The sequence below is a fragment of the Mauremys mutica genome, chromosome 11 (assembly GCF_020497125.1).
Source record: "Mauremys mutica isolate MM-2020 ecotype Southern chromosome 11, ASM2049712v1, whole genome shotgun sequence".
NCBI classification, from domain to species: domain Eukaryota; kingdom Metazoa; phylum Chordata; order Testudines; family Geoemydidae; genus Mauremys; species Mauremys mutica.
The window spans coordinates 38,952,780-38,973,379 of NC_059082.1; the positions used below are offsets into that span (position 1 = coordinate 38,952,780).

At 46.5% G+C, this 20,600-nt stretch overlaps 2 protein-coding genes across 5 annotated transcripts in view; one reads left to right on the forward strand and one right to left on the reverse strand.

Annotated features, from left to right (window-relative positions):
- Nucleotides 1–7,472, forward strand: part of EDC3 (enhancer of mRNA decapping 3) — a 57,570-nt gene extending 50,098 nt beyond the window's left edge. For all 3 annotated transcript variants that reach the window (XM_044980647.1, XM_044980646.1, XM_044980648.1), the window contains one exon: nucleotides 3,312–7,472. In XM_044980647.1, the coding sequence (XP_044836582.1) occupies nucleotides 3,312–3,646 (335 nt within the window). In that variant the 3' untranslated portion in view covers nucleotides 3,647–7,472. The remainder of the gene's footprint in view (nucleotides 1–3,311) is intronic.
- A 507-nt stretch (nucleotides 7,473–7,979) lies between these two features.
- The window catches only part of CLK3 (CDC like kinase 3), a 28,921-nt gene continuing 16,300 nt past the window's right edge, over nucleotides 7,980–20,600 (reverse strand). For both annotated transcript variants that reach the window (XM_044979913.1, XM_044979914.1), the window contains exons 3-13: nucleotides 18,648–18,861; nucleotides 16,341–16,434; nucleotides 16,010–16,076; nucleotides 14,144–14,260; nucleotides 13,400–13,566; nucleotides 12,712–12,806; nucleotides 12,255–12,384; nucleotides 11,528–11,610; nucleotides 11,159–11,238; nucleotides 10,181–10,271; nucleotides 7,980–8,399 (exon numbers count right to left, since the gene is read on the reverse strand). In XM_044979913.1, coding sequence (XP_044835848.1) covers nucleotides 8,214–8,399; nucleotides 10,181–10,271; nucleotides 11,159–11,238; nucleotides 11,528–11,610; nucleotides 12,255–12,384; nucleotides 12,712–12,806; nucleotides 13,400–13,566; nucleotides 14,144–14,260; nucleotides 16,010–16,076; nucleotides 16,341–16,434; nucleotides 18,648–18,861 — 1,324 coding nt within the window. In that variant the 3' untranslated portion in view covers nucleotides 7,980–8,213. The remainder of the gene's footprint in view (nucleotides 8,400–10,180; nucleotides 10,272–11,158; nucleotides 11,239–11,527; nucleotides 11,611–12,254; nucleotides 12,385–12,711; nucleotides 12,807–13,399; nucleotides 13,567–14,143; nucleotides 14,261–16,009; nucleotides 16,077–16,340; nucleotides 16,435–18,647; nucleotides 18,862–20,600) is intronic.

Sequence of the window (20,600 nt, forward strand, 5' to 3'; positions counted from 1 at the left end):
AACTTGAAGAAGCTTGTGCTGAAACAGTCAGGTCCTACTTCTGAGTGCAGCACTGAAGGCCTGCACTGTTGCAGCATCAACAGTTTTCCTTCGAGTGATTATGCACAGAAATGTTCCGCTGTAGGTGTGCGTGCACCCAATGCACTCGAGTCTCAATGGAAAGTACATGTGCACAACACATCTCGAAGAACAATGGTTATTGGACAGGTAAGTAACCCATTTTTCTTGGAAGGGAACTTGTCTGTCTAATTGAGCGTGTTTATTCTAACACTGTCATGTATTCTTAGTCCAATGGCACCACTTAGTGGTCACCAGTGGCATTCCCTCCTTTTACATACCTATGGATTATTTGTAGGGCTGTCGACTGCACTTAACTCATGCGATTAATTCAAAAAAATTAATCACGATTAATCGCACTGTTAAACAATAGAACACCAATTGAAATTTATTAAATATTTTTGAATGTTTTTCTACATTTTCAATTATATTGATTTCAATTACAACACAGAATACAAAGTGTACGGTGCACATTTTATATTATTTTTATTACAAATATTTGCACTGTAAAAATTATAAACAAAAAATAGTATTTTTCAATTCACCTCATACAAGTACTGAAGTGCAATCTCTATAGTGAAAGTGTAACTTACAAATGTAGATTTTTTTGTTACATAACTGCACTCAAAAATAAACAATGTAAAACTTTAGAGCCTACAAGTCCAGGCAATCCTACTTCTTGTTCAGTCAATCGCTAAGACTAACAAGTTTGTTAACAAGGGAGATACTGCTGCCTGCTTCTTATTTACAATGTCACCTGAAAGTGAGAACAGGCGTTTGCATGGCACTTTTGTAGTCAGCGTTGCAGGGTATTTACATGCCAGATATACTAGACATTTGTATGCCCCTTCATGCTTCAGCCACCATTCCAGAGGACATGCTTCCATGCTGATGATGTTCATTTAAAAAAAAAATGCATTAATTAAATTTGTGACTGAACTCCTTGGGGGAGAATTGTATGTCCCCGCTGTTTTACCTGCATTCTGCCTATATTTCATGTTATAGCAGTCTCGGATGATGACCCAGCACATGTTGTTGTTTGATTTACGAACACTGTCACTGCAGATTTGACAAAACGCAAAGGAGGTACCAATGTGAGAATATCTAAAAATAGCTACAGCACTCGACCCAAGGTTTAAGAATCTGAAGTGCTGTCCAAAATCTGAGAGGGATGAGGGTATGGAGCATGCTCTCATAATCTTAAAAGAGCAACACTCTGATACGGAAACTACAGAACCCGAACCACCAAAACAAAAAAATCAACCTTCTGCTGGTGGCATCTGACTCAGATGATGAAAATGAACGTGCTTCGGTCCATTCTGCTTTGGATCGTTATCGAGCTGAACCCGTCATCAGCATGGATGCATATCCTCTGGAATGGTGGTTGAAGCATGAAGGGACATATGCATCTTTAACACATCTGGCATGTAAATATCTTGCGACACCGGTTACAACAGTGCCGTTCAAACGCCTGTTCTCGCTTTCAGGTGACATTGTAAACAAGAAGCGGGGACCATTATCTCCTGCAAATTTAACCAGACTTGTTTGTCTGAGCGATTGGCTGAAGTAGGACTGAGTGGACTTGTAGGCTCTAAAGTTTTACATGGAATGCAGTTATTTTTTTGTATATAATTTGACATTTGTAAGTTCAACTTTCATGATAGAGATTGCACTACAGTACTTGTATTAGGTGAATTGAAATATACTATTTATTTTGTTTTTTACAGTGCAAATATTTATATTAAAAATAGAAAGTAAGCACTGTACACATTATATTGTGTTGAAATTGAAATCAATATATTTGAAAATGTGGAAAACATCCAAAAATATTTAAATAAATGGTTTTCTAATATTGTTTAACAGTGCGATTAATCACGCAATTACTTTTTTAAAGATGAGACAACAGGTGAATACAACAGACAGATGATGTGGGGGGAATACAAGAAAACGACAAGACAGTACTGATCAGCATGACAAGCAGCAGTTGCAGCACACCAGCTGCCTAACCAATGGCAGATTCTCCAAAATGCCCATCCCCTTCCTAGTTTTCTTCTTCTCTGGCTGGTAAACCTCCCCCCTCCCCGACGGTTTTTTAATGGATCTCTTTGGATATCGTTAGTGAAAATGGCAAACCACTGATCCCTGCAGAGCTGTGGTGGCTCAGCTGAGCAAATAATATTTTTTGAGTAGGGTTTACAAAAGCGTTGGCTGTTTTATAAGATTTCCTGGGAGTAGATTCAGTTAGAATCCAGGGGACTTTCTGCACCAGATTAAAGCATGTTTAAAGCTTGACAAATGTTAGGCATAAAACTCATTGTGTAGGGCCCTAGTGGGCAGGAGGAGAGTAATAGAGGGCCGCCCGGGGGGGGGGGGGGGGGCAAGTGGGGCAATTTGCCCGGGGCCCCACAGGGGCCCCCATGAGAGTTTTTCAGGGCCCCTGGAGCGGGGTCCTTCACTCGCTCCGGGGGCCCAGGAGCTTCTTCCGCTCCGGGTCGACGGGGGGTCCGGGGCGGAAGGACCCCCCGCCGCTGAATTACCACCGAAGCGGGACCCGCCGCCAAAGTGCCAGCTCTTTGGCGGTAATTTGGCAGAGGGGGGGCCCCGCCGCAGGTCTTCGGGGCACTTCGGTGGCGGGTCCCGGAGCGGAAGGACCCCCCGCTGCTGAATTACCACCGAAGCGGGGAGGCCCCACCGCCGAAGACCCCAGGCCCCCTGAATCCTCTGGGCGGCCCTGGAGGAATAGTGGCACACCAGTCTCTGGGCCAGGCTTTACACAACAAGACGCTCCACATTAGAACCTGGGGTTACATTGCAGGTACTACCACGTAACCTGACAGAGCTGTTCTGGCAGGTGGTCTCTTCAGGGGGCCAGTTGGTTCATTGAAGTGATGTCCCTCCGGAGGCCTGGGTTCAAAACTGATCAATTTCAACCACGTCCATCCCAAAAGGGCCACGCTTCAGCATGATGAGCAGAAATTGCCAACCTGCAACTCAAGCCTTTGAGTTCCATTGGCAAATGGCTGTGGGAGAGTCTATCTAGCTGGCAAGTCTGTTGTTACTTTGCTGCTCCTGAGTGCTAAAATGGGCCTCCCTTCGGCCTCTTGCTCTGTAGGGAGGTTGGAAGGATTCTCCTGGAGATGCAGGGAGGGAGGTTGGGAGTACAGTTCTTTGTAGGCAGCTGCAGTTTCTGTGGAGGGGAGGTTCTCTCCTACGCTGGTACTGGATGCACATTAAAACATGCATGTTTCTTTCAGATCTCCCAGATACCCCTGTTGACCTGGTGATAAACTGTCTGGATTGTCATGAAAATGCTTTCCTGAGAGATCAGCCTTGGTACAAAGCAGCTGTGGACTGGGCCAACCAGAACCGAGCCCCTGTCCTCAGTATAGACCCTCCTATGAGTGAAATGGAGCAGGGCATTGATGCCAAGTGGTCACTGGCCTTGGGCCTGCCCCTGCCGCTGGGTGAGAGGGCAGGGCGAGTATATCTGTGCGACATCGGCATTCCGCAGAAAGTCTTTCAGGAGGTGGGAATAAACTACCACTCACCCTTTGGCTGCAAATTCGTCATCCCATTGCATTCAACATAGAGCAGACCCTGCAGTGTATCAGCCCTGGAGGGGGAGATGGGGCAGAGTCCTGCCTAGCAAGCTGTATAAAGGATCCTGACAAGTAAACTCGTGACGCCTTAAGGATGTAAAGTTCTGGAGTTTTTCTTCCAGAAGAAATGTGTATTAAAAACATAAAAATTAAGGGAGCAAATGTTACTGCAAGATGCTTTCTCTCTCTCTCGTGCCATTGGATGAAGGAATGTGGAAGAAGCTGGTATCTAACATTGGGAAAGGCAGCGCCTGGTCACCAGCCAGAGGATGGTTAAAGTGGGTGAGAGGGTTTGTTTACAGATGCAAGTGACTGTCAGACAGCCTGGAGATTTACAAGATGGTTTTTTAGTACTTCTGGGGGGGAAATTTAACCCAGTGGGGGGCCCCTTTCAGGAGCAATTGCCCCTCAGTGATGATGTAGAAATGTCTTTGTTACAGTTTTACTGTTTTGATTTTGTTCTTTGTTTTCTTTTATGTTCATAAGAGCAATTATAGTTAAGTCTCTTTCTGGAGCTGCCAGGCCCCTGTGGATGGGGCTCCCTGTTTAGAAAGCGGGTGTAAAGCTTTTGTTCCTTGACCGCTTGCTGAGTGAATGCAGCCCAGGCCTGGAAACTGTAGGGGAGTGAGGTGTTTACCCTGGTGTCCTTCCACCAGACAGTGCTTTGGGAAAGGCATTTTCCTGAGGTGGGTTTTTATTTCTCCAGCGAGCTGAGTAACCTCAATGATTCGGAGAAGATGCGAGGGGAACAGGCAGACGTTACCCTCTTTTCTTTAATACCTTGTGTTCAGCACAGGTAGTGTTTGGATATATTATCGTAGAGCCTCAGTGCCCACTTTGCGAGTAGTGCTACCAGTGGGCCCCCGCAGCACACCCTGCACCTGAATACGTCTTGTGAAGCATGGCAGTGCTCCTTTCCCTTTGGGAGCAATAGCCACATCAGGGGGAGGGATCCTCCCTCCTAAAAAGTATATGTGCTTTGTTCTAATGCACTGTTCCACATGGATCTCAGTGGAAATCATAGGGCACTTGCCTCTCCTGGTTATGCAAACTGTAAAGATGTCAAATGCTGTTTGTCTTAATATGCAGACAGCAGTGCGTGCACAATGTATTAGGGGGGTGTTATGGAAGGCCTTTAGTGGAGGAATCTTCCTCCAGGCCTGCTTGTCAGCTCAGTGTAGTGCTACTAGCTGTATGGCCTCCTGAGCACGGGTGATCTTGGTAGTGCTACAGCAAATGCTGTTGTGCTTGGCAAGCTGATTTGTTAGGCTGCCTTCAGAAGCATCTGCAGTATTGCTCCTGCATGCACTAGTGCACTGAAATCTGGTCCCTTATGCCTCAGGCATCACCACTGGTAGTGACCACTGTTGTATCATGTGGCTTTCAGAAAACTTTGAACTTTCCAGCTACATCACACTTGAGGGAAGGTCAGAAAATTCTGACCTGAATTACTGTAGGTCGTCTCACCCTTTTTACTTTGCTAGCTGGTTTTGGGCTGCAGACTTTTTTCCCCTATGTGCTGCAAGGAAACCATTCATATTCATTGCACTGCCTAGAGTACGTGGTTTACTGAACCTTTGGCTGGCTCTGTAAATCTATCATGCTGGACCCTTTTATTGTCTCTCAACGTGCCAAACTATCACTGGCTAGTGATGAGAAATATTAAACTTGGACCAAAACAGTGCTCTGCCTGAGAGTTTCTGGGCTTTCCAAATTTCTGTTCTAGCAAAACCGACCTGAGTTCCTCTGCTGCAGTTTGAACTTTGCTGGGAGCATAGGCTCTGCTGGCACGGACTGACTTCAAAGCTTCTGTTGGTGCCTTTCCCAGGGGAGCTAGATCTCCTCTTGCTAAAGTGTAGAGCAGCTGTTCTGTGTGAAACACTTGGAGCTACTGTCTGGGTATTCAGCAACTGAACTCATGAAGAAACTGCAACCAGCTGGGTTATGTGGGGATACAAGTCAGGCACTTGTATGCTTAAAAAAAAATCATCCTGTTACTACTCATCATAGAAGAGCTGTTAGGAACAAAGGCTGAGTGCACCAAGCAAAGTAAAAAAGAAAAGAGGGTGGCTGGGAAGAGACTGTCTACCTGAGCAGTGCTCCAAGTCACTGAAGAATGGGAAAATATACCACACCCTAATCTGTACAGCACTATTTAATGTACCCTGGGGGAGATGGCAAGTAGGTATTTCATACCACAGGGTGTGGGAATGGTGGGCAGGGGCATTGGAGAATAGCCCTGCTCTTATTCCATGGTACATTGATATCCAGGCAGTGCAGTCAGGACTTCCCATGCCAAACAGCACAGAACTCATCTACCTCAGGAGGATAAAGGGCCCGCGGTTCAGCACACTTCTCATGTGGAGGGTTAGACTACTCAGCTGTGTCCACTGGTTTACGCTTAATGGCCTTACTGCTAACACAGATTATCAATGACTAAACTCTTCACTAACATAATTAGGTGTATGTGGCTGTAGCTCTGGCTGTGTGTGTGTTTCTCTGCAAGGCTTAGAGCACCTATGCCTCAGGTCTAGTTTCAGCTTAATGCAATAGCATTTAATGCTAAGGGATGGCACTTGACTAGCAAGCAGCGCTGGTTAGTGACAACATGGTGCATGAGGGGTTATCCTGGCAGTCAGTGTTAGTGTAACTTACTGAGGATGTAGCAACTGCCTACACAAGGTGAAAAATTGATTAATCTCTGTACAGTAACTCTAATTGCCTTGTTTTCACCTTCCTTTATAAAAGCAGAGCTGCCTATCACCTGTAAGAAAACAGCCTGCTACTTGGCTCCTCTCCTATATTATTTTACAGGCATCTTTAACTTGCCCACGTTGAAGGTTGTTTGGAAGGGTTAAGAAGCACTTTGAATTTTTTCTTTAAAGTGTGCAGCAGTGGCTGAGGTCCTACCAGCCATATTAGAAGAGGTAGTAAATTGCTCAAAGGGTTATTTTTTAAATAAAGAATTAAAGTAGGCAGTGTTATTGCTGCTACAGACACTTGATGCCTCTGGACAAGCGATAGGATTTTAAGAGTGTGGGCACTGACAGATTCTAGATTGACTCATCTCAAGCACAACTAAGGAGCTTTGGGACAAGTTCTGTGTGTTACTCTACTAAACTTAATGCATTCTCCCTTCTAAGGGTAAGGGTGCTTGCTTTTCTTCTGACAAGCAGAGTTGTATTCTTGCCAGAGGAATGAAATCATTGGCCTTGTCCTAGACCAGATGCATCTTGTAGCACATCCATGTGATCAAGGCTTTGGGATTCTTGGCCCTTTGTCACACAGCTACTGCAGACACATGCTTTATGCTGGATGCAATAGACAACAGCAGGAAGGGATACAGCCTCCCCCTGACCCATTTGTCAGAGCTCTTCATTAAGAAGTAGGCTTCGAGGGATGTTCACATCTTAAATACTAAAAGTTAACATTTTAACCAGTGTGCAAGGACTTGGTGTAGTGAATACTCAGGAGCTGACTTTCCGGGGCTCAGGAAAAGCAGCTGCCTATAAATAAGCACTGGAATGGACTTTGCTTTTCTAGAAAGCAGAAATGCAGCTTTCACTGCTCAGTAGTAACCAGCAGTAGATTTAAGTTCTGCATCATTCCCTCACAGCTTGTCATAAGAAAACATGCACCCTCTTTTCAGCAGCAGTGAATAAAACCCTGGCTTCAGGCACCCGGTGTAAAGACAACTGCACCACAACTCTGTAATGATGATATGACTGAAGCATTGACTTGATGACACAAACACTGTTGTTCCATAATTCATGCAGCAGCTGGGGTAATACCAGCCTTGAAATAAAGTGCAACTATTCATGTGTGTTCAGTGACTTATGTATATGGGAAAAGTTTGCCCCACCTGCAAGGAAGAGCTCTTGTACACAATTAAGCCCAGCCCAACAGCCATTCTACTAGTTACTTTCCTGAATAAAACCAGTAAGGTGCTTCAGGACTCTAGAGCCAAGCACAATACAAGCAGTTACAAGTGTTTTGAAAAGGGATTTATATTTCCCTGGCAGTTGCTGAAGGGGACTAGCAAATCACCAAGAAGTAACCCCAATCCTCCCCTCCAATACCACAGCCAGACTTGAGATGAACAGTGCAGTACCTCTCTCCTACACACTAGCTAATGGAGAAGACAAAGCAAGGTTAGGCTAGCCCATGCTTGGAAATGAAGGACTGCCTAGAGCCAGCACAGCAGTAACGTCTCACATTCATAACGATGCCGTTTTGTGGAGAAATATAAAACCACTCTTTATTTAACAGAAAAAATATGGCAGGGTGGGAGCAAAAAAATAGCTGGACACATTCCTACAAGTAAATTATCAAACAATAAGAAACACTTTATTTTAACTTTACAACATATAAATATGAGACATCTGTGCTTTCCATGTAGCTTTCTCCTCCCCCCTCCCATGCCCAGGGTCCATATCACATTGCACCAGTACCTCTGAACTCTGTGCTACAGGAGGGCTGATTGGAGCCTCTACAGCAGAGGTCAGACCCATCCAGGAGTATGTTCATATCCAGCAGGCATCACCACCCACCCATCTGTCATCTGCTCAGGTCACGGTTCGAGACTCGACTACACAGCATCCTTTCCTCTGGAGACAGGCCACTAAAGAACGGGTGCAGCAGAGCTTCAGAGAATGCGATCCTCTTGGAAGGATCAAACTCTAACATCCTTCTCATCAAGTCAAACAGCTGCACATGGTCCGGTGAATCATACAGCATGTAGCTCTGAAACAGAATAATACAGATTCAGCTGCGGAAAAATGCAGACAAACAACTGGCAAAAACTAGACATGATCCTCCACACTATATATCTTGAGAGTTGGCAACCCCAATACAGCTATGGCAGGGTGCTACACCATCAGAACTTTATTCCTGAGAAAGCCAAGGGAAGTTACAGGAGATTTTGGGCATTCAAAGAAAGTTTTAAAGGTTGTCCCTTTACTTCCTCCACAAGCAGACAAAGCTAGGGATGGTAGAACCCTCTGGCAGTGGCGAGTGTCTCCTCCACCAGCTACAGCAGTAGCTCAAAGCAAATGTTGAGGAAGTGTCACTGCTCCCCTATCAACAGGTCCACATTTTTGCCCTCAGTGCAACTTCTGTTGAGGTGACAGCCACCTCTGGCCTGATGTGGCCCATCTTCCATCTCTCCCACATTCTTGCTGCATCCTTGTCTATTAGATAAATTTTTATCCATTACAGCACCAGGCAAATCTCTGATGGTCTCCACTGGGTGAGAAGGCACAGGATGCCCACTCCTACCTACATACTACTTCCCCCTTGTAGGGTGAAATCCCTTGGGAGCCATCATATGTACCCTTGCATAGAGCCTCCACTCCTATCACCATAGTATCTGAGCATCTCTCCCATTGGGCAGAGGAGGAACTGGGGCACAGTGATACTAAGTGACTTGCCCAAGGTCACATAGGAAGTCAGCAGCTGAGTAGGGAATAGAATCCAGGTGTCCTGAGTCCCAGTCTAGCTCCCTGACTACAGAACCAATCTTCCTCTGCCCTGTGATGGGGGCACAAGCTGGACCCCAACCTTCCAACAGACAAAGCCCAAGGTTGCCATGCCCAGATGCAGTCCTGCACGGATCCCCTCAGCCTTCCTGCCTGGAAGATCAGATTCCCTGTAAGCTGGGGGGTTCTCCCCAAGTCCTTTCAGTGAGCAGCAGCCACATGAGAGGGTTCCCTGTCCTGCCTCAGAAAGGATTAAAACTAGCGAGACATGAGACAGACATGTCCTCAGCTTTCTTTAAGAATAAAGGCAGAGTAAGAGTAACCAACACATCTTTCTATAGCGATCTTCACCATCACAGTCCCTATTTCACAGCTGAGGAATTGGAGGCACTCAAAGAGATTTGCCCCAGGCCACAGCAATCCAGTCACAGCTCCAGTACAGAACCCAAGGCCATGAGTTTCAGAAGCGCAGAGCATCCACTGAAGCTGGAGTTCTCAGCACCGTTAGAGACCAGGCTCCCACTCCTAATCCCATCTACAGGACTGTGGTACTGCCATGGAATTCTAAGGCCTTGCCCATCTACAGAACACAGTGTAGGGAGCAGTCCCGAACTGGCTGGAGGAGGAGCTACATGACCTAACAATTCCATCCCTCATTTCTGATTCTTACCACACCGCACTGACACAAAGTGAAGTCTTTACTAACTGTGACTACAGCTGATTTGGGAACAGGATCGGGAGTGATTATAAAGCATTGGGTAATAGGCTCTGTAAAAGCTAATACAGCTTAAAACAATTATATTGGGACCGACCAGTCATTCTAGTCTTGACAAGGTTCTGTTTTTGTGCCAAGGTGCTCCCTGCATATACGGAATGAAGCTACCAATCTGTCTCCCATGTCATTTAGATACTGACAGCAGCACCCCCATTTCCATCCAGTGTCATCTCACTCCAAGAACGTGCCAGGTGACATGGTGGAAGCTAGGACTCAGCACCCATTGCAGAGCTAGCTAAGCTTTCTATAGAAATCAGAGCAGCGTCTCATACCCGCAGTGGTTTGCAGTTCTCTTGGACGTATCTTCCATCTGATGTGTTCTCATCCCATACCAGGCCCCCCTTGTGGAAGTACTTCTGTTTCCTGTACAATAAAAGGAACTATTCAAGAGTCCTATCTACAAGAGAAATCTGGAGATGCACACGTATGGGGTATGCGTAGCCTCACTGCAAGGCAAGACATCAGTACTAAGACTCAAACTATATATAATATAAGCCAGCCAGTGCTTTCAGAGGATGCTGTACCCCTTTTCCAAAGCACTTCAGAAAACTATATGCTTGGTATTCTACTAGCCCAGCCAGCAATCAAGGTGGTCTTAAAAGCTGAGCCTCGTTAAAGCCAAGCTAGACGGTTTCTAGCAGCCAATACTTGGGGTTTTAATATAAATCTCATATATAGCACTTTTCATCCATGGATTTCAAAGCACTTTACAAAGATAGTAAAGTATCATTCCCATTTCACAGATGGGAAAAACAGGCAGAGAGGGGACGTGACTTGCCCAAGGTCAAACATTAGGGTCAACAGCAGAGCAGGGAACAGAACCCAGGTCACCTGACTCCCACTGTAGTGCCCTAGCCACTGGACCATGCTGCCACAAAACGATAAGACGTTTCAGATTTTGATGCTGTTTGCATGAAAGTTCACTGTCTTCTCAGGCAGGAACGGTGGCCCTGTCTCAGCAAAAGTATAGAAGAAATCCTAGGCAAGGCCCCCTTAGTGGTATAGAACAACAGGGTTCCACTATTTCTAGGCTGCTCAGCCATTTTTACCAGCCCCTGTACTCAACCTCACTTCTATTTCAAGTTCAAGTCTTTTCTTGACCCTATGATCTCCACCCAGAGCTACAACCCTAGTGTTAGGATTCTGATGTGTGGCTTCTCTGCATCAGAGATGGTATCTCGCCTACTCCCCATCACCAGAACAATGCAACAGCCAAGTCAGCTGCTCAGAGTTCAGAAGCTGGTTCTCACCGGGTTTTGTGGATCATCTGAGATGGGATTGGCCCAAGGATTTTTTCCATCATTACAAGGTGCTCACGATTCTCATGAGTCTGTGGAGGAAGAACGACTGGGTTATTTTCTTAGCCTTGAAACAGTCACACAACGAAGACAGGAAGGTCTAAACCCACCCTTCTAAGGATGGACTAGTAGGACAGTCTCCTCATGGTACCCAGAAAAATGTAGGCCCAAATCTACAAAGGTATTTGGGCTCCTAACTTCCCCTGAGTTCAATGGAAATTAGGAGCATAAATACCATTGTTGATTTGGGCTTCACGGCTTAAAAGGGAACTAAAGCTTACACAGTTCAGTCAGGGGCGTAAAGGCCTTGCGAAAGTGTACCTGAAAGAGTGTGAAGCCACGGTAATACTCAAATAGAATGCAGCCAATACTCCAGACATCACACGGCTGTGCCCAGCCCAGCTCTGCAATGAAGAGGAGAGAAAATGACTGAGCTTCCAGTGATAAATGTGGAGCTTGAACAAATTCCTTGCTGGTGGTTTTTAGTTTCCTTTAAAATTGGAGAGACCTAAAACTCAGCTACACGCCCAGTGGATTTCTGTGGCGAGATGACTGCTTAGTCCTCTGGGAGTCAGAGTCCCGGAACAGAGAGCTGCCCCCTTTACAGTCTGTGCACGGAAGTGGTTATTCTCTGATTAACTCAACTGCGATACCTCACACGAGCATCTCAGATCTCTGCCATCCCACATCTCTGCGACGAGCACTCGCCCAAAGTTCTGGGCACATATTTACGGACAATATTTTGCTTAAATGAAAGCGTCGTCTTTGTTCCAGGCTTTGGATGTGATGCAGACTGGGTGTGCTGCCTCAGCAGTCTCAATGCCTCATCTGCAGCACCACCCAAACCTTCGCTCACAAGAGACCAATCACAGCAGCAGGTTTAACTTTTTGTCTAAATATGCCAGTGTAGATTGTCCCCTTTCTCCACTCCAGAATCAGAGATTTTCCAGTCAGTTCATTCTTGCAAAGCCCAATTCTTACCCTAATGTACCCCATGGCCCACTCCCCAGAAACCCATCAGTAAAGACAGAAGCGTAACTCCACTCACCCAGAATCACCTCTGGCGGGCGGTAATGCCGAGTAGCAACAATAGTAGTGTGATGCTCATGGTCAAAGGTGGCGCTTCCAAAGTCAGCCACACGGATGTTTGTGTTCCTAATAGATTTCTCCTCACAGCTCTGCAACACAAGAAATAGCAATAAGGAACCTGGATATCCGTATCAGCAGTAAAAAGGGCCACAAAATACAGAAACATCGCACTTGTATAGGGCCTTCCATCAGAGATCTCAAAGCTCTTTAACCTAGGTAGCCAAGTACTCTTCGTTTTTACAGATTGGAAAGGTCAGGAATAGAATGCAGGCCTCCTGACTGTCTCCCGTGTCCAAGCCACTGGAGATGATGGCCCTCATGCTCAACCAGAGAATGGGAAAAAGGAAAATCTTTTTCTTGCAGAAAGAGGCAAGGCATTCAATCATTTCACCCTCTCGCTCAGAGAGGCAACCTACCTTGGTCTCATTGTACATGGTGTCGAAATCGGAATTCACAAAGAGGATGTTTTCAGGTTTGAGGTCAGTGTGAGTCAGCTGGTTGTCATGTAAAACTGCGGAGAGGGGTGGGGAGAGAGAAGAGAAAAGTTTAAGAATCAAGCACTGGACCCTCCGTACAGCTATGTCTGTTACATCGGCACCCTGCAAACACATGCTCCCTTGCCCCAAGGAACCGTACTTTGAACCAGAGTGCAATGTGCTGCACCATGACCCAAGTCAACTGTGTATCAAACAGCTTCATTAAGCTACATAGAATTCTCTTATTTGTAGCCAAGTTCCTCACTATATGGCATCACATTTTAACTGTTAAATATACATTTCAGTCATCCCGTCGCGTCCGCCACATACAGGCAGTAAGTCTCATCTGTGTGACGCTCACAAGGTTTACTTTCCCCTCTCTTTCAGGAGGAAACTGAGGTGAATCTAGAAGCCATGTCCTCAATCCACCTCCCTTCACTGTTCTCCAAAAACATCGGAATCGCTCACCTGATTTTAAACTCTTCAGACTGTGAAAAGTGAGACTAGCCAAAATGTTCAGACACAATTAACATGCATGTAAAAACAAATGGGAAGAAAACACTAGCTGGCGAGTAGAACTCACCTCATTGCTGCAGACAACCGTGGCAAAGGAATCTGGGTAACTTACATCTCAAGGCATGGCAGAGCTGGTATGCCATGTGCCGGATCTGGGGGAGGGGATATGGCTGAAAGTTATTCTCCTTCAGGAATTCAAAAGTGTTCTTGCCCAGAAGCTCAAAGGCGATGCACATGTGGCCATGGAAGTTGAACCAATCGGACATCAGGACACACAAACTGGACAGAATGGATAATAAGGATGTTATTGGCCACACACCACTCTTCCAAGGAAGTAGTATTCCCATCCCTCCCTCTCTCCAAGTGACTAGCACACAAACACTCAGTTTGCAGACACAGCACAGCCATGCTTCTCTCTAAGCAACCTGGGATTCACCTGCTCAATCATCCAGAGATGCCAAGGACACAGATATCCTAGTGTAAGCAGCAAAATTCTTACACTGAAGGGGGGGAGGGGGGGAGAAAAGGGCAAATGTTTCACTATAAAGAACTGCGTTTAGTTAATATGGAAGGATAAATTAACCCAATTCCCAGATATTTAATTACATATTCAGGGACCTGGGAATAAAAGTCACAATTCGGACTGAAAAAAGCTCTTCTATATTCCCAATCCCAGAGGGTGGATGAGGGAGAAGACGACATCATTTTCTAGGTAGACGGAAAAGACAGGTATTAAGTTTCCATGCTCTTACTCCGGTTCTCCCCCATGCTACCTTGCTCCGACCACTCTCCTCTCTGAGTAGATATACTGACAGCACTAAGCAGCAGCAACTTCTACACAAGAGATCAAACTTACTATTTGTTGTCCTTGTCTCGCTCTCTAATTTTCTTTAGGACATTAATTTCCAGTCTGGCTGCTTCCCGGTATTTTCCCACATTTCTAATAATTTTCAGTGCCACCTGGGATTTACCTCTGCAGAGGGGAAGATGACACATGAATGGGTCAGACATGGAGTGGCCCAGACCACCTCAACAAAGAATTGTCCCTACACAAAAAACAATTCCCAGTTTCTGAGATTCTTACCCCATTCCTTTTTGGATGGGGAATGAGAAAATGTCTTTACAATAAATCCTGTGTTATGGAAGGAGACACCGGTCATTTTTCATCCCCTCTCCAAATCGGTTCTCAGGGCCATGCAGTGGGAGCAAACCACAGCCGCCCATCACTGTATTAGTAAGTTATACCCTGTAATTGACTGCAGCATGAAACTAGGAAATGATCCTGGCTTTTCCCAAGTTGCAAGGAGAATCCATCACCCCTGCTTCATCAGCATATTCTTCCACCAGAGGCAACTAAAACCACTTTGTGGGAATGGTCCCCAGTCACCCTCCCAAGGCTTGCTGGGAGCTAATGCACTTATCCAAGTGACACCTTACTCTGCACGTACTATAGGAGTGGGGAGCCCCTCCACAGGATGGGAGAGGTGGAAATCATCCCCAATGTACTGCTGGCCACACCCCTTTGCTTTCCTCATCCTCCTCCCTGGCTTTTGAGGGATTGTCTCCGATGCACCTCCAAAGGATTTAAGGACTGGGATTTCCCTACTCCATATTTTACAGTGCACAAGAGAGGGACTCCACCCCTGCAGACTTCACGAAGGGGAAGAATGCTTCCTCCCAAAGTCCTGTGTTCTCTTCAGCCCCATTTATAACTAAGCTCTCTGGGGCAAGGACTGTCTTTTCTGGTGGGTTTGTATAGCCCGTAGCTCAATGGGGTCCTGGGCAAAGACAATACAAACTAACAACATTTCCCCCTACCTCCCAAAAATTAAGGTGCTGTTCAGGTCACAGGCATGTAGTGCCCTGAGCATATACTACCCTTCCAGCACATTAGAGACTCAGGAAAATGAGAGTTAAGCTTGAACGTTTGCAATACATCACAATCTCTCACAAATCACCACCATCGTCTTAACTCTGCCCCTGTAGACACAAAAGCCAAAGTTCATACTTTGGGGGAAGGGGGCAATCAAGCATTCCCCATTTCACTAAATGGTCACCTGAAAGTATACATCAAGTGATTGTAATTCTGCAGTAGTTACTAGGCTGTAACAAGCCTCCCCTGCAGGCATATAAACACATCTTGTTTCCATTGGTCAAGCCAAGCCCTACAACACATGTAGTTCAGAGATGTATCTAAGTGAACACCTGGCAGAAGCACTGACAAAAAGGGGATCATTTCCCTTTGGCAAATCTGGGATGGGCATATAATGGAGTGGAGAGCAAGGCCAGCAAAATAACAGCTTGTGGGGAACTTGATGATCTACCCATTCTTGTCTATTAGCAAAAGAAGATGTTGAGTGGAATCCCAGCTGAGGCAAACTAATGTTGAATAACCGCTTCTAACAGAACTGCAGAAAGCCCCAGAATACAATGGCCTCATGCTGTAATCAATAAGGCCACTTAATCACATCTCTTCTCTTCCCTCCCGCTTTGCTAGTGACGTTTTTTGAAGGGACAGGAAGAGCACAGTGGCACCTAGACTAAACAGGCCATAGGCTCAGCGCCAGATGCTGAGTGTGGAAGAGCTGGGGATTGTGTATCAGCATCTAAGAGGAAACTGAAGACCATCTGAAGAGGACAGGACAAATCGACCCCACCTCATCTATGTCTGAACTGACTGGTACATGATAAGTAAGTCACTTGGAGACCAAGGATAGCATACCTGGCATGGTCCACACACTCCACAACTTTGCCAAAAGTGCCTTCACCTAGGCTGCCGACAATCTCATCTAGGAGAGAAAACAAGAGCCAATGTGAGCTTCGAGAACCAGACGGGCATGAGGTCCTGCAATTTCACAGCATTCACATCTCAAAAAGGTATCTCCCTGCTACACTCTTTAAAACAGAAGTGTCTATTGTCTGCTTCAGGCAATTACTGGTCAGCCCATTTATAAGCAATAAACACTAGAGACCCCTCCAGTACAATAAGAGAGATCTTGTCTAACATGGGGATAGAAAGTAGAGAGGTAAAGTTTTACGAAAGGTGGCTGTACATCGCTCTTGGAGCCAATCGCCGATTCTGCACACCAGGTGACCTTCCTTGTCATCTTCCACGCTCCTGCTGCGTTTACTGCTCTGTTGGCTTCTCTGCACACACCGCCCCCCGAAACGCCATCCGACCAATCGCACACAGCGGGCAGTTCCGATTGGCAGATTGAGTTGTCATTCAAAGGTGGAGACGACGATGCGTCGGTGGTTGGATTTTCCAGATCCCCGCATTTCATAAGGCACACAGCATATATAACGATAGGGATATTGCAAGGGACACGTCAAGACACAAACTAACTTCAAAACAGAAAAGTAAAAAACAGCTACAGGTATGTAAAGAACTGTCTCATTAGCTACAGTGTCTGATGCAGCTGCCTCTTAGCGGAAAGTGCCACCCTCTTCTCTGGAAGGGAGCAGCAGCTGGGATGCTCCAGTCACTAGGTTCGTACAAGCATTCCCCCCATGTTTTGCCACAGAGGAGCAGATTCCTCTATGTGAATAGAGGACACTGCCAGCGGCGCAAGAAGAGCGAATGCTTTGCCAGCCACGTCACTTTCTCCAGTGGCAAGTGTGCCGATGGGTAGAGTACACAAGTCAGGTTGGTCAGGCTGTCCAGTAGAAGCCAGATTAGCAGTTCCCCCTCTGTGGAGTCTGTCCCGCTTTCCTTTGTATGTTTATTAATAAACATCTCCAGCTATCCCAGGAACTTGTCCCACCCTTGATCCAATACTACTCAGCCCTTCCCATCCTGATGGAACCAATAACAGAATTGATCCTACATCTGCAAGCCTGACTGGACCCACAGAGGGCCAGTGCCATCGTCCTTCCTCGGAACAGATTTAAAGCTTGAAAGAATTCTAGGAGCAGGAGAGTTAAGTCCCTGGAGAGCCTTATACCTCATAGCTCCTGGTCTGCTAAAGTTAAGAGCTCACAATCAAGCCCATCGCTACTAGCTTCTACTGGAAAACCAGCCAAACATTCCTGGAGGTTCCTTCCTGCCAGCAGAAACACCCCCCACCAAAGCCAACAACTCTTCTGTCCAATGACTGAACTTTTCTATTTAGTCCCTCAAAAAAAAAAAGAAGTGTAAAATTAGTCACATTCTATCTAGTGAGAGATATGGTGACAGGGCTCTACACTTCCATGTCTGAACTTCCTAACATGTACTCCGCCGTATTCCTTTCCCCAACAAGTCAAGAAGAATGAACTACAGACAAAGTTTAAGAGATCGTCTGAAATGGAGAAAAGTTTCAGAAAGTACTTGACATAGCTGCTGTGAGACTTCACAACACAAAGAGTAGAAATCACAACAACCGAAACCTGCACAGTACCACCACACACGCACAGTTGTTATTGGAGCATTTCAATTGTTTAACCTTGGCATTAAAACTCAAATAAAATCGGCTGGAAAAAAAGGCAAGTGATGGGCCATTAAGCGTTCCAAACCATGCAAGTATCCAGTATAACCACAGGGGTTAGGAATCAATCACTTTGTTTAAACTATATAAAAGCAACAAACTTGAGAACTGTGAATAGTAGTAACGGGTCCTTACTAGGGTATGACAGAGGCGGTAAAGTTAAGACATTTGGATGAGCATCTCACAACACTTCCAAGTCACTCCATTGTCCCGGGATAACCTCCCCTCCCTCCTTTGCCACAAGCTGATTGTTAATCATCACTAATTAGGAGAGGGAGGTTGTCATTCATTCCAGTCAGAGAGAGAACAGTGACATTCTCAAACAAAACTTCAGTCCAAGGAAACTAGTGACAACAGGGCACCTCTCCCGAGTATTGTGGGGAAGTGGTTGATAACAGTTCTGAAGAATGGGTTTGACACAGCTGCCTTGTCCTAAGGGGTACGAGATTCTGCCACAACAAACATATCTACACTGGAGTATCTTATGCTGTCACAATATAGCAGTATCAACTCAGGCAGAAGTTTCAATATGCAGCAGAGTGGAACCTTCAAGCGAATAAAAGAGGACACACACAACCATAGTGGATGCTGCAACAGTGCAGGCCTGCATCCAGGAGTTCCCCTTGTAAGTGTGCCGACAAGCACTGCAGCTGGCTTCACTGCACTCCCCCTGCCCACCCCGTGCCTTGGGAAGCTAGGCTTTATTTCCAGATGCTAGGAGTGGTCTGTCAAAATTAACAACTATTAATGCTTCCAGTTTAAAGACACAGTGAAGTGAAACAATCAAGAACAAAACAGAAGAGGGATTAGAGGTACTCACCCAGTGTATTCAGAGCTACAGAAGGTAAAAAGTTAAAACCTGAACAATCCTGAACTCATCTGGATGCTACTCACCGATGAGGCACTGCTACAAGACCTGGTCTTGCGTTTCCGGCAGCGATGCTGGTGCTTCCTTGTTCGGTGGTGCTCTCTGTCCCGTGATCTCCGGCAGTGGTGTGAGCGGGTAGAGTAATAATCCTCTCCGAAAGAAGGGCTTCGGTCTTCAAACCTGTAGTTATCGCTCTCCCGTCTGTCTCTATACCTCCTTTGGTAAGGCATCCTCTCGTGGCTGCATTACAAATAAGAACCCACTTATAAACCTGGGGCGGCAGAGCACACTGCACAAACAACAGAGCACTGCTGCATGCAAAGGCAGCCTGACTATGCATGCTCTTGTGCCCTCTGCAGGGTAGTGAGGAACAGTAGCAGTTCTGAACTGAATCCTGATCTGGGAGTTTGCACCGTATCACAGGACTTTTGGCCAAGTATTTCAAATGGAAGGGATGTCAGAAACCATGTGGTATTCTCTCCTTTATGGGAAAGAAGGCTTAAGGTGCAAATTTAGAACTGGGAAGGACTAGATTCTATCTATGTGCCTTATCACCACAGTCTGTGAGTACTTTCCTCACAATCCCTCACTTCCCCTATGCAGCAGGGAAGTTTGTTTTGTTTTTTTAAACAGATGGGGAATTAAAGCCCAGAGAGACTAAGTGATTTGCCCAGGCAGACAGAGAATCCCAGGGTAGCACAATGGGAACTTACCCCACCATTGCCCTAACAACCACACCATCCTTCCTCTCTAAAGACTAGAGTCCTTCATTTAATTACAGAGCAGGTGCTGCATGCTCAACACAAGCAACCCCCATGTTACTGCACATCTTGACCAGAAAGGATTACCTCTGTGGGCCACAAGGACTGTTCAGTCTCTATAGTCAGTCCCCGGTCTGACAGGGTGAATTAAATATAGATTTTTTTTTTAATTTAAATCGAATTTTTGAGATAAAATCCTTTTTGAGGAAAAAAACGTATCTAAAGATAGTTTTAATTAAGATACATTATAACTCAAAAGATATCATGGAATAGGGATAATAAATTCTAATATATTCATGTAATCTTTAAGAAAAGTTTGGTAAATGAGTTCCAATAGTTCACGGATTAGGGACCCAATTGTATGGGGTTCCAGGGGCTTCTGTACAGATTATTTAGGTTAATCTTTCTAGCTACCCAATGGGGCTCAGTGCTCAGTCTAGAACAGGGGCGGGCAAACTTTTTGGCCTGAGGGCCACATCAGGTTTCGGAAATTATATGGAGGCTGGTTAGGGGAGGCTGTGCCTCCCCAAACAGTCAGGCATGGCCCGCCCCTGCCCCCTATCTGACCCTGCCCTGCTTCTCGCCCCCTGATGTCCCCCAGAGACTCCTGCCCCATCCAACCCCCGTTCCCTGATGCCCCCCAGGACCCCTGCCCCATCCACACACCCCACTTCCTGTCCCCTGACAGCCCCCAGAACCCCTGCCCTGACTGCCCCCCCCATCCACCCTCCCCCTCCTTCCTGACTGCCCCTCCAGGACCTCTGCCCCCATTCAACCCCCCTATTCCCCACCTTCTGGCCGTCCTGAGCCCTATCCACACCCCCTGACCACCACCCCAAACTCCCCTTCCCTCTATCCAACCCTCCCTTACCGCGCTGCCTGGAGCACTGGTGACTGGCGGTGCTACAGCTGCGCCGCCTGGCTGGAGCCAGCCACGTCACCGCACTGCACAGAGCATCGGGTCAGGCCAGGCTCTGCACTGCCCCAGGAGCTCACAGACCCGGCACCCAAGGCATTGCGCTAGTGGCGGAGCGAGCTGAGGCTGCAGGGAAGGTGAAACAGCAGGGGAGGGAACGGGGGCTAGCCTCCCAGGCCAGAAGCTCAGGGGCCAGGTAGGAGGGTCCCGCGGGCCGTAGTTTGCCCACCTCTGGTCTAGAAGATACCATCAGAGATGCTTAGTTTTGCAGTTCTCAAACTGTGGCTTTGTCTCTCCAGAGA